The sequence below is a fragment of the Rhinatrema bivittatum genome, chromosome 1 (genome assembly GCF_901001135.1).
Source record: "Rhinatrema bivittatum chromosome 1, aRhiBiv1.1, whole genome shotgun sequence".
In the NCBI taxonomy this organism is placed as follows: Eukaryota; Metazoa; Chordata; class Amphibia; order Gymnophiona; family Rhinatrematidae; genus Rhinatrema; species Rhinatrema bivittatum.
Window position 1 is genome coordinate 431,869,590 of NC_042615.1, and position 12,932 is coordinate 431,882,521.

The 12,932-nt window shown below is 43.8% G+C and overlaps 1 protein-coding gene across 1 annotated transcript in view; it reads right to left on the reverse strand.

The window, feature by feature from the left end:
* Positions 1-5,716: 5,716 nt before the first annotated feature.
* LOC115092930 (protein NipSnap homolog 3A-like) overlaps positions 5,717-12,932 on the reverse strand; it is a 101,442-nt gene continuing 94,226 nt past the window's right edge. The window contains exon 6 of the mRNA XM_029604368.1: positions 5,717-6,007. Coding sequence (XP_029460228.1) covers positions 5,931-6,007 — 77 coding nt within the window. The 3' untranslated portion in view covers positions 5,717-5,930. The remainder of the gene's footprint in view (positions 6,008-12,932) is intronic.

The window sequence follows — 12,932 nt, forward strand, 5'->3', positions numbered from 1 at the left end:
TCCGCAAGAAGTCTGATGATGCCAACACTGTGCCCGTTCCCTGCAGCCCTCCCGTGCTGATGATGGCTACCCACAGTCTCCCTGTGACTAAGGACACTGCCACAGATTTGTGTGTGTGTGTGTGTGTGTATGTATTTGCTCAGCACCAGCTCCGGCATGAAGGGTTGCTGCTGACCCCTGAGCCTCACCATTCAGTAAACGAGTGTAGACAAATATGATCTGAACCAGTTATCTAAGCACCCAGGAGCCAGTCGTCTCAGAGCAGCCTGCGTAAATGCTCTCAGCAGCCTGGGTATTGCAGTGACGATCTTCTGCCCCAGGAATACATAGTGAGACCCATTTCTCAGCTCAATAAAAGAGCAAACTGTTGGCTAATACACACCACTGCAGGGCACTGCCCTTTTGACAGCTGCAAGCATTGCTTTGGAAGCTGATTTATTTGAATTTTTTACCACTGTTAAAGGGATACTGCCAGGGCCAATGTCATAAGAAATCAGTATAACTGAAAATGATCCTACTGTCATGAATGCTTTTTTAATTAATCATGTTTATTTTTCTGGTCTTTGTTATATGGATCTTGGAAGTAATTATCTACAGCCTGCACAAGAAAAGTTGGTAAATGTACACAGGAGTTACACCAGTTTTCAAAGTGTACTTGCATGCATGCATATGTTCACTTTTAAAATTATCCCAAAACAGTTATCCTCACACAATTTCACCTACTAGAAATTTCCACGCACCCTTTTGAAAACGCAAAAGGAGGTGCACAAGCCCAAATCCCCCCAGGAACGCCTCTGCTCAGTCGGGGTAAATTCACATGCATACAGGAAACACGTAAATTTACCTGCATATCGGGTAGGCAATTTTAAAAGAAGCCATTTCTGCAGCTAAAGCACTGTTTTACCTACAGAAATGCCTACGAAAATTATCCTCAGAAAGGAGCTAGAGTCTTGGTCACAGTCCAAAAAATTCCTGCAGTAGCTCAGCAACTTTTCAGAAATGCCTGCGACCTAGGACCTGAAGACAGATCTGCATACTTCTCCCAGCAGCCGTGGCAGAAGACTCCAGAGGTCAATGGGAACTGTCTAGACAGATAAATAGATATATAGAGAGATAGACAGATATATATATATAGAGAGAGAGATATAGATAGATATATATGAGTACATATTTAGGTATTCTCTTCAGTATTATCTGATTTTATTTATTCTCTGTTCTACCCTCTTATTGCTTAAATAAACCTATTAGAAAGACCTGGAACCATGATGTATTGTTCATGTGAGTATTTGTGAAGGGAATAAGCTCCTGGGTATAATCCCGGTAATTGTGTATGGGTAAGCCCATGAGGTAGTCCTGTTGCATGTAGCTGTAGTTCCTCAGGTAACTCCCAGTGTAGACCCCAGTGAGATTGGGCCTCGCATTCAAGTCCCCAGGCAGAATGCCAGCATGCACAATCTGAACCAAGAACAAATTTGGTACCAAGAGTGAAGTTCCAGGTTTCAATTAGCCTGCACTGTATGGGGCAGATTTTTAAAAAATACGCAAGTGCGAACTTTTGTTCGCGCACCAGGCGCGAACAAAAGTACGCTGGATTTTATAAGATACGCGCGTAGCCGCGTGTATCTTATAAAGTCCGGGGTCGGCGCGCGCAAGGGGGTGCACATTTGTGCAACCTGTGTGCGCCGAGCCCAGCGCGAGCTGCATGTTCCCTCCGAGGCCGCTCCGATTTCGGAGCGGCCTCGGAGGGAACTTTTCTTCGCCCTCCCCCACCTTTCCCTCCCTTCCCCACCCCCGGCCCTATCTAAACCCCCCCTTACCTTTGTCGGCAAAGTTACGCCTGAAAGCAGGCGTAACTTTGTGCGTGTCGCCGACAGCCCTGCTCCGTCCTCCGGTCCCGGGGGCTGGTCCGGAGGCCTCGACCACGCCCCCGGGCCCGCCCCCGAAATGCTGCATCGTTTTGGGAACGCCCCCAAACACGCCACCTCCCTCCCCTTTTCAAAAGCCCCGGGGCTTAAGCGCGTCCCGGGGCTTTATGCGCGCAGGGCCCTGCGCGCGTAAATCTGGCCTTTTAAAATCCGCCCCATGTGCTTTGTGTATTTCTTGATCTTTTAGTGTGAAGGGCAGATGTTTTTGTTTTGGTACCGTATCATGTTGTTTGTGTTAATGATTTCTCTTGTAATCTGCAAAACACAGGATAGACATAAGAAAACATATTGACAGGCCGATACAGTAAGGTCGCATGGAAAACAGGCACTCAGTGTTCAGCACCTGCTTTTCTAATGAGCACCCACCCACCTCTCCTGGGTGCTTGATATAGTATTTAAATGAGGAATCACACTAAAAAGGAAGCACTAGGGACAATAGTGTGCCCCTAGTACCTCCTTAGCAGCGGGAGCCCAGGAGACGTGGCTGTCAGCGGGTTTGGAAAATGGACGCTCATAAAATTGAGCATCCATTTTCCTAACCTGACTGCGGCACACTTTAAAAAATATCTTTTTTTAATTTAAAAAAAAAAATGTTTTTTTACCTTTTGGTTCCTCCGACTTAATATTATCATGATATTAAGTCTAAAGATGTACAGAAAAGTGAATCGGGCTCCACTGTTTATTGGCCTGCTAGTAAAGAATATTGTATATTTAGCTTCGGCATCACGTGGTCACGGAAGGTATCATTTGATAAGGGTCAGAAGGACAGTAAGGGGTAATTAAAAGCAGAAATGAAGGGAAAGTATCTTTTGGAGATTGCAGCAGCATGTGGGAAAAAAAACCTATGGGGTCCTAATGTCGTACCAGACTTAAATTCATTTGCTGTTGTGGAGAATATGATTACTAAGTTTATAAACTCCACAGTCCCCAAGGATCGGAATCTCTGTGAAGGTTTGAGCTGTTCTGAGTTATGTGTTACACAGCTGGAAGCAGGGGTTCCAGCCAGTGAGATTAAGCAGAAAAATCATTCAAGTGCTAGGGATTAATGGCAAGAGTACCCATTAGGATGAGGCTGAATAAAGACAAGAATGTAGATGTGCATCCCCGTCCCTCCCCCAGAGATCGAGGCAATTCATTGTGCTGGTAAAAAATATGGGGAAAGGCAGTGCGCACTGATCTTCATGGTACCTACTCTCAGTGCTTTTACCAGAGTAACTGAAAATTCAGTATATGGCTATCACTGGTTCGTGTTATTAGGAACTAGTTTTTGATGTATGCTTGCTTCAATGGAACATTTAGAGGTCAATATTCAGCCGCTATGTGGCTAATTAACAGGCTGATACAGTACAGTGCGCTCCGAAGGAGCGCACTATTAACCGGCATTTGGACGCGCGTTTTCAACGTGCTAGCTTTACCTCTTATTCAGTAAAGGGTAATAGCACGTCGAAAACGCGCATCCAACCCCCCCGAGACTAATAGCGCAATGCATGTTGATGGCCCTATTAATCATTCCCGCGCGATACAGTAAGCAAAATGTGCAGCCAAGCCGCACATTTTACTTTAAGAAATTAGCACCTACCCAAAGGTAGGCGTTAATTTCTGCCGGCACCGGGGAAGTGCACAGAAAAGCAGTAAAAACTGCTTTTCTGTGCACCCTCTGACTTAATATCATGGCGATATTAAGTCGGAGGCCCCAAAAGTTAAAAAAATTAAAAATTAAAAAAAAAATTTTTAATGGGCCCGCGGCTCACAAACCGGATGCTCAATTTTGCCGACGTCCGGTTTCCAAACCCATGGCTGTCAGTGGGCTCGAGAACCGACGCCGGCAAAATTGAGCATCGGCTGTCAAACCCGCTGATAGCCGCCGCTCCTGTCCAAAAAGAGGTGCTAGGGATGCGCTAGTGTCCCTAGCGCCTCTTTTTACCGCGGACCCTAATTTAAATAAATTAATTTACTGTATTGCTCGCACAGGAGAGTGTCCTGTGTGCGTGCCGGGAGAGTGGGCGCTCGCCCGCTCTCCCGCGATTTTTACTGTATTGGCCCGTAAGTTAGCCGGATATACCTATCTGGCTAACTTAACTGTGCTTATTCAGCGGCACAGCTATGCTGCTGAATATACCCAGCTATCTTAAAGTTAGCTGGATAGGTATAGCTGGCTAACTTTACACCTGCCCTACAGCGTGGGCAGAGTTAGCTAACTCACTCCTCCTGGAAACACCTATTGCCCGCCTCTGGATCGCTCCTGACTAACCCGCTACATTCTAAATGGATAACGCATTATCCAGCTAGAATATAGCTGTGTAAGAGTTTTAAATTCATGGTTTGGCCATTTAGATGGATAACCTTTCAGTTATCCATCTAAATGGCTTTTGAAGGTCTATCCCGTAGAATCTATTCTGAACCCTGGTTTATCAACAGACAATGGGCATTCAGTGAAAGTAGAAACTGCAAATATTTGCCTGTTTTGGTTTGTTCTCTCCCTTCTTGTCATATGAAAAAAGATATCTCGTCTGCTTAATAGTCCTATGCTTACCTAGATTAATGATTTAAGTTGTCTCAGGAAAAAAGGGGAAAACATTTAGTTAAACCAGGAATTTTTTTTATTATTTTATTCTCCATCTTATCTAATTTAGGTAGAAAAAGAAATTTGGGTAGAGTTGTATTAAGATTACATGAAAACTAGTGTAAAGGATTTGTGGCAAACAGGAATGTAGTATGCTGATGCTGAAATTTTGTGGGGGGGGGGTTTTCGTTTGATATATCTCTAGCCTATGACTAAGCTCATAGGAATGTAAACCTTTCTGCTTTTTTTGCTTAAAAAATAAAAATCATGTATCTATGGCTGGCCCAGGAAGTTGCAAAATTATACTCTTGATGCCAGGATTCCAGTATTGGTTCTGATTAAGATGGAAATACTAGCCAAAAAAAAAAGTGTCCAAGAGAACTGCACTTTGTGACTTTTCTTATTAGGATTCTGATTTTAAGGCTTTGGCTCTAACCAGCTCTCATTATTTTACAGTCCCTTTAAATAGATGTTTTTATAATAGGATTCAGTTTGCAATAAGGTATATAAAGACCCCTTGGAAAGATCACATTGGCATTTATATTAATTGCTGTTTTACAAAACCATGAATATAACTAGAGATGTACTTCATTTTAAACTTTCGGGTCGGCTTTGGGTCGGGCGCTTCGTGGAAAACTTCGTTTTCCTACGGGTCTTTTTTTTTTTTCTGCAGATTTTTCAAACCAAAAAAACCCCACCCCAACCCTTCAAATTTATTTAATTACAACCCACCCACCATCCTGATCCCCCCAAGACTTACTAAAAGCCCTGGTGGTCCAGCGGGGTCCTGGGAGCTATCTCTCCCTCTTGGGCCATCGGCTGCTACTAATCAAAATGGCGCCGGTGGTGCATTGCCCTTACCATGTGACAGGGGCTACTGGTGCCATTGGTCGGCCCCTGTCACATGGAAGGAGCAATGGATGGCCTGCGCCATTTTCAAAAATGGCACCGGCCGTCCATTGCTCCAACCATGTGACAGGGGCCGACCAATGACACCAGTAACCCCTGTCACATGGTAAGGGCAAAGGGCCACCGGCGCCATTTTGATTCCTGGCAGGCCCGATGGCCCAAGAGCAAACGATTGCTCCCGGGACCCCCGCTGGACCACCAGGGCTTTCAGTAAGTCTTGGGGGGGGATCGGGATGGTGGGGGGGGGGGGTTTGTAATTAAGTAAATTTGAAGGGTTGGGTTTGGGGTTTTTTTTTTATAAATTTGCCCCTCCCCCCAGCGCTAACCCGAAAAATGAATTTTTCCTGAATTTTGGGAAAAATCCGTTTCAGGGTTCGGGTCTCCTGAACCAGGACGAATTAGGCAATTTTGTTGAAATTGCCTAATTCGTTCTAAACAAATGCACATCTCTAAATATAACAAGAAAGGCATATCTTCCCAATTTAGATAGGCAGATTGTGACATCAGTTGGTGCCTGCTGGATTCATGGAGAGCTACTTCAGTGGTGAAAACAATGCTGGAATCAGGAGCATGTTCTGTTGGGACTCCACGAAGCTTAGGCTCTCCCTCACTGCAAGCAGAACATAGTAAAGTTTACATTCCAACAACTGAATAATATTCATTACTAAACTGTACATCCTTATTATCCTTCAAGTATAGGAAGTATGGAAAGCTCAAAAGGAGCAGCAGTTGTTAATCCATTGTGGCCAAATTTTCTAATTTGCCAAACAAGAACCAAGGTGATACCTTCACTGGGATTGCAAATGTAAGCTTTCAGAACCACTATGGGCCCTTCCTCAGCAAATCATGAAGCGACCTTAGCAGTCCCCAAAGCTAATATTTTAAAGCATTCATTGGTCATCCAACCTGGCATCTAAGCAACAAGCACTGTACATTGCCATGCAGCATACCTAGGTCAGGTCTCCATTCCCTGGGCCATCCAGAGTTGGGGATGCTGTGGAGGTAGTGTTTCATACCCTTACTCTACAGCATCCCCAGCCAATGCTCACTAACAGCACCTAGTGGTCAGACTTAAGGAACCACAGTTGTAGGGTTTCAGACTGAGTTCTGGTGTATCACTGTAGGCCAAGGATTGTGCTGCAGTGGCTAGGCTGGTGTAGTCCTTGCCCTGCTCCGGTCCTAGGCACAGGGCCTCAAAGGGAGACTCATGGCCAAGATTACATCTCATGATCTCCCAAGGTTCTTGTATAGAAGATAAAGAAGTCTTTCTTTCAGGGCCCTTAGGTTTTTTCTTTCTGAAGCCCTTCTGCTCATCAGGCTGGTCAAAATATTAAAAAGCAGCATATGGACACCACAGCTGTTCAAATTAAAAGTTCTTTACTGGAACTGATGGCAGGCAAAACAAAGTAAAAAATAATGATACATCAATGGCTAGTGCACCAAACAGAACACAAAGTCCAAGAGTCACACAAATAAATGTCCGTCACTTTCAGCAACAATTACAGCTATCCTACCGTAACAGGTCAGCTCTTGGTATAGGAACCTTCCTCCCTTGGGTTCTCCCAGGTACCTGCTTGAAGAAAGCTCTTTTTAACTTTCAGAAGCTTCTCATACTCTGTGGGAGCATCTGGCTGACTCCTCCTCAACTAGGAGCTAGAACTCCTTCCTTAGATGGGTAGTTTCTTCCCTTCTCAAAACTCCCACCAAAGCAAAATTCCTCTCTTAGTTAACACTTTCCCTAAACTTCTCCCAACACAGTTCAGGAATTTCAAACACCACGGCTTCCTGGTAACCTTTTAAGAAAATAAAAATTGCCATGTTGGGTCAGATCAAGGTCCATCAAGCCCAGCATCCTGTTTCCAACAGTGGCCAATCCAGGTCAGAACTACCTGGAAGATCCCATAAAGTAGATCTAATTCATGTTACTCACTCCAAGGGATCTCTTGGGGTTCTTCTTGTTGAACCCCAGGACCTATCTCCTTCATGGAAATATTGGGTACCCCTCCCTTGGGTCCCCTTTACTGGACAGGAATTCTTCCTTTCTCCAGACATTCCTCAGTAGTGCGACAGTCCCATTCCAGGATAGATCTCTACTAGCCCCACTCTGTGGGGAGATGGCAACCTCAGACTGTGGTGCTTCTCCAGACTCCAACTCCAAAATCCCACTGTGTCACATGGATGCAGGAATTTTATTAAAACTATGATCCTCCTCCCACTGGGGAGTGTCAAACCTCCGAATACACTCCCACCTACACTGACTTCACTAGCTGGAGAGGAACTGCTGAGACCACTGAGCCTATACCATTGGCACACCAGGACTGTTAAGACCGCTGTGCTAGTAAGGGCACATATGGGGGTCTCCTTATACCTGGTAAGTAAGAGCGAAAAAGAAAATAGGGGAAAAATCAGATAGTGAAAACCAAGCTACTTGGAAATGAAGATTCATGGTACCATAATGCGGTAAAAGATGGCTCCAAATGAGCTGGAGGCCCATACGTACAGGCGGAAACTTTTGAACCAAAAATAAGTAGTAAAAATAAGAATTCATTGGTGAAAACTTAGAAAAGCATTTGGGTAAGTAAAGTACCTGCTTATATTGCTGAGATTTTGTAGAAAATACGTGAAAAATAGTTTTCAAGAATCAAGCAGGGGAAAGGAGTTAAAAGGTCACATGGAAGAGTAAAACCAAACCATTGTGAGAGAGCTACGAGCTGAAGCATAGTAAAGGATGGGAAATTAGCACAATGTGGCAGAATTCTGCAATAAGAACGGCTACTAAAACATGAGAGGCAATGTAGAAAAAATCAGAAAGGGGACGGAACTTATTTAATTGAAGAAATAAAGTCAATGGCATGACAAATTTAGACAATCAAATATACCAGATATAGGGCACCATAAATTAAAAAAAATATGAAATAATGCTTGCAACTTTCACAAGAAATGTTATTATGCAGGACCTGCTTGAGAGCTTTAGTTTTTAGGGCCTGTATCTCAGAGGAGCCATTTTTAACTGTCCAATCAAATAAAGCAAAATAAATCCTCCAATCTGAAACTCAACTACCTCTCTAGTCTATTAAATGACGATATGCCGCAATATTAGCAAGATCTGAATGGGTGAAAGTTTGATATCAGACATTATAATTTTTTACATGCCTGACCTATGGCTTTTAATTGGCTAGTTTCTGGCAGTCCTTTTTCCCTATCCAGTGGAGGATAAAATACAACATCTCAATACTATTAAAAAATTATGGACAATTGACTCACTTCCATGGACTAACATGACGTTACGGGTATATAATCTGATGAGAGCCTTGCGCTCGTCACAGAGAGCTCTGCTGAACGTGCCTTCAATCCACCAGGCAAAATGTGTTGATATAAAAGAAAATGCTTTCTCGATTGCTGCACCATCATTATGGAACTTGTTGCCTTAAGAGCTAAGGCTAAAAGGCTACACTAAGACATTCAACAGCTTATTAAAGATAAGGCAAGCATTGTCCTAAATAGGTTTGCTCTTAACGCTATAGTAAACCCTTCTCCATTGATCTTTGGATGTAATATGTTTTGTTTTAGTCCGTGATAACATTAAAATCTGTGTATAGTTTAGAATGTAAACCGCCTAGGGCCATAGGTACTGGCGGTAGAGAAATACAAATAAATAAATGTGCTGTGAGTGCATGCCTTTTCTATGAATTATTTGTGGGCAGGCAATCAAGGTGAAGGTTTTTAATATTCACATTTTTATAGTATATTACCTAACCTATAAGCTATTGTCATAAGATTTTCTGCTTCAGCTTCTTGAGGCTACTTTCCTTAATAACAGACATTTCTTGATGCAGCTTTATTGTGAAACACTGGCCACAGCGTCTTTTCATGTTTTATAATCTCTTTGACAGCATCTGGAAATCACTGACCACTGTGCAGCTTTTCTTTCAGACTATAAGACTGCATTGGATGCACTTTCTATGACATCATTTAAGCTAAACATTGTTGTGTGAACAATGTTGTTGAGTTTGGGTTTACATTTCCAATTATAAAATGAATATGAAGAGACTTTGGAGGTTTTTATGATCAATGATTAAGAGTATTTGAGTCAATAGTTTCTTTTTCACATTTAGTTCTCATCTGAGATCTTTTCCTCTTTTTATATGTGTCTTTAAAGCCTGCATGTGAATTTGTGTATCTGTTAGATGACATTTTTCTTTTTTTATCTTTAAATGTTTCAAATGAGATATTGTGTTCTATTCACAAACATCTTTGAAACACAGCTATGAGCTTTAATCATGTTCTAGTTTTGTTTGTTTGACAGAGTGCATTTGTACAAAACATTTCTTCAAATTGGTTGGAAAGCTCATGATTACATATAAAGTACCGTGGTAGACTGGGTAAGTGCTTATGTGTATAGTACATACCAGCCTCTCTTTTATATAATAGTGAATAATATTCTTGTATAAGATGTCAGTATTGTACCATACACACAGGGCCGGCGGAAGCACTAGGCGAACTAGGCGATCGCCTAGGGCGCTGAGCATTAGGGGGCGCCGAGCCGCTGACGGCCAATGGCCGCCGGTGGACGTCATCCCAATGGCAGATACACACAGCAAGAAGATCGCAGGGCCGTGGTACAGTCGCGTCTAAACATGCTGGTGCTCCTCCTCCTTCCTGCCCGCGCGGCCCCGGAAGAAAAATGTTGCCGGAGCCGCGCGGGCAGGAAGGAGGAGAAGCAAGGAGGAGGAACATCAGCCAATGCAGGAACTTCTCCTCCTTCCTGCCCGCGCGGCCCCGGAAGAAAAATGTTGCCGGAGCCGCGCGGGCAGGAAGGAGGAGGAGGAGCATCAGCCAATGCAGGAACTTCTCCTCCTTCCTGCCCGCGCGGCCCCGGAAGAAAAATGTTGCCGGAGCCGCGCGGGCAGGAAAGAGGAGGAGCATCAGCCGCGTGCCGGAAGGAGGAGGAGCATCTGCCACGTTCAGAAGAGGATCAGCGCGGCTCGAGAAGACCGGGGCCGCTGCAGAGCCCATCCTGCAGTGGCCCGTGAAGAGGAGGCCCAGAGGTGAGAGAGAGAGACTGAGGGTTTGTACAGTGTGTATGTGTGCGTGTATGAGATGAGTTGAGAGACTGTGTGTGTGTGTGGGAGTGAAGACCTGAATGTTTGCAGAGACAGCATGGGAGAGCCTTTGTGTGTGTGAGAGACAGCATGTGGTAGTGAGAGCCTGTGCTTGAGCAAGACAGCATGTGGGAGTGAGAGAGAGCCTGTGTGTGTGTGTGTGTGTGTGAGTCAGCATGTGACAGTGAGAGCCCGTGTGTAGGAATGATTGTATGAGAGAGAGCATGTGACAGTGAGAGCCTGTGCTTGAGCAAGACAGCATGTGGGAGTGAGAGTTAGACAGCATGTGCAAGAGAGAGACTGTGTATAAATGATTGTATGAGGGACAGCATGTGAGAATGAGTGCCTGTGTATGTGAGAGAGAGAAAGCATGTGAGAATGAGAACCTGACCGTGTGTTTGAGGGAAGCAGACAGATGGAGAGAAAATAAATATGTTATAAAAGGAATTGGCAAAAAAATAAGAAAGGGAAGGTGGAAAAAAAAAGCCTGTGACCAACCGATTAGAAAACTAAGATCAGACAGCAATGTAAAAAGAAATAAATTACTTTTTACTGATTGGAACATGTAATCTTTGGGAATGTGCAAGAGTAGCACTTTCTCTATGCGGATCTCACAATGTACGAGATCAGCATAGAGGAACTGGAAGCCCATGGGGCCTGCACAGAGGAGGCAGCAGAATGGGCTTCAGTGCCAATAGCAGCAATCAGCACCTCCGCAATAGCCATACAGCGGCAGTGACAGTGGCAGCAGAAGAATGAGAGAGGCTCTGAGGTTGCTGGCAAAAGAAAGAGAGGGGGTCTCTGCCTTTAGTGTGTGCATGTGTATGAATGGGAGTCTGCCTGGGGGTGTATGTGTGTGAATGCATGGGTGCCTGCCTGAGGGTGTGTCTGTGAATGAGAATGTATGGGTGTCTTCCTGGGGTTTGTATGTGTGAGAATAGGTGCCTGCCTGTTTGTGGTGTATGGGTGTGTGTGAGAATAAATTGGTGCCTGCCTGGGGGTCTGTGTGTGTGAGAATGAATGTGTGCATGCCTGGGGGATGGGGAGGGAGTGGTGTGAAAATGAATGGGAGCCTGCCTGGGGTTCAGTGTGAGAATGACTAGGAGCTTGCCTGTGTGTGTGTGTGTGTGTGAGAACGAGTGGGAGCTTGCCTGGGAGTGTGTGTTTGTGTGTATGTGAGGGAGCCAGTGAGAGTGAGAGCATGAGTGTGTATGAGAAAATCCAGGGGAGTAAGAGTTTGTGTGGGGGTGTGTGTGGAGGGGGAGAGAGTGCCTTAGAGCCTGAGTGTGTCAGTGTCTGTGAGAGCGAGAGGTTATGGTTGGGTATAAGAGCATGAATGTGTATGTATGTGACAGTGTATGTGTGAGAGAGAATGGACATGTGAGTATGTGTGAGAGAGAGAGGATAGCCTCCTAATCCTCGACAATATCAGGGTGACTGGAAATCAAGAGCTCCCATGTATGGACAGCAGGGGCTTTTTAAAATCCTTATTAATTTTAATTATTGTGTGTTATTTGATATATGTACTGTTTTGAAATATTTTATTGGTGTTGGGAAATTGTAAAAAATGTATATGATTTTAATTAATAGAAATTCTATTTATCAGTAGTTTTAAAATATTTTATTAGTATGGTTTTACTATTATAACTGATGCTTTGTTTCTTGATTTTATTTGTTTTATGAGGAATGGTGGTTCTGTTTTTCCATTATTAATACACAGAGTCTGGCTTCTTGGGGTTTCCATTCCAGTTTTTGTCTAATTTGTGCTCCTTTATTTTGTATTCTGTATTTGGTGAGGGTCTGTCTCTGCTCTGTGTGTGTGACCACGATGAGAGATTCTGCTAGCATGTAGTGTCTGTATAGGGATCTATAGCAATCGGGTTTGTTTTGTTTCCTCAGTAGGTGGTGTATTGTTATCCCAGGACCCAGTGTAATATTTACCCTTGCTTTTTCACAGGTAGGGTTATTATTGTTTGAATCCTTGGTGTTATTACAGTTATGTTATGATGGGATTGCAGTATAGATTTTGGGTGTCTCTTTTGCGGTGCTTTATGTTAGTTCACAATGTGTCTGGCAGTGGAAGGTGTTTGTGCTGCTGTTACTGTGAGGTGACACCAGAATTTGAAAATATCTTTTAGTATGATGAGCTGTAAGGGAAACATCCAAGCTCCATTGTTTGGGGGGAATTTCAGTGGATGCACAGAGATACAGAACTGGAGGTGCAGGATTTGTATTGACATTCTGTCCCTTCCTATATATTCCAGACTTCATTCTCATAATCATATAGAATTAGTTGAATGAGGCTATCAAATAATTTTATAGTAGTTTTACTAGAAGTGTGAAACTGGCCAGCTTTTTAAAATAATGCAGAGGACCCTTTGGACTTTTTTTAACAACACTTTTTTTTATAACCAATTTTAAAGCAGGATCCAT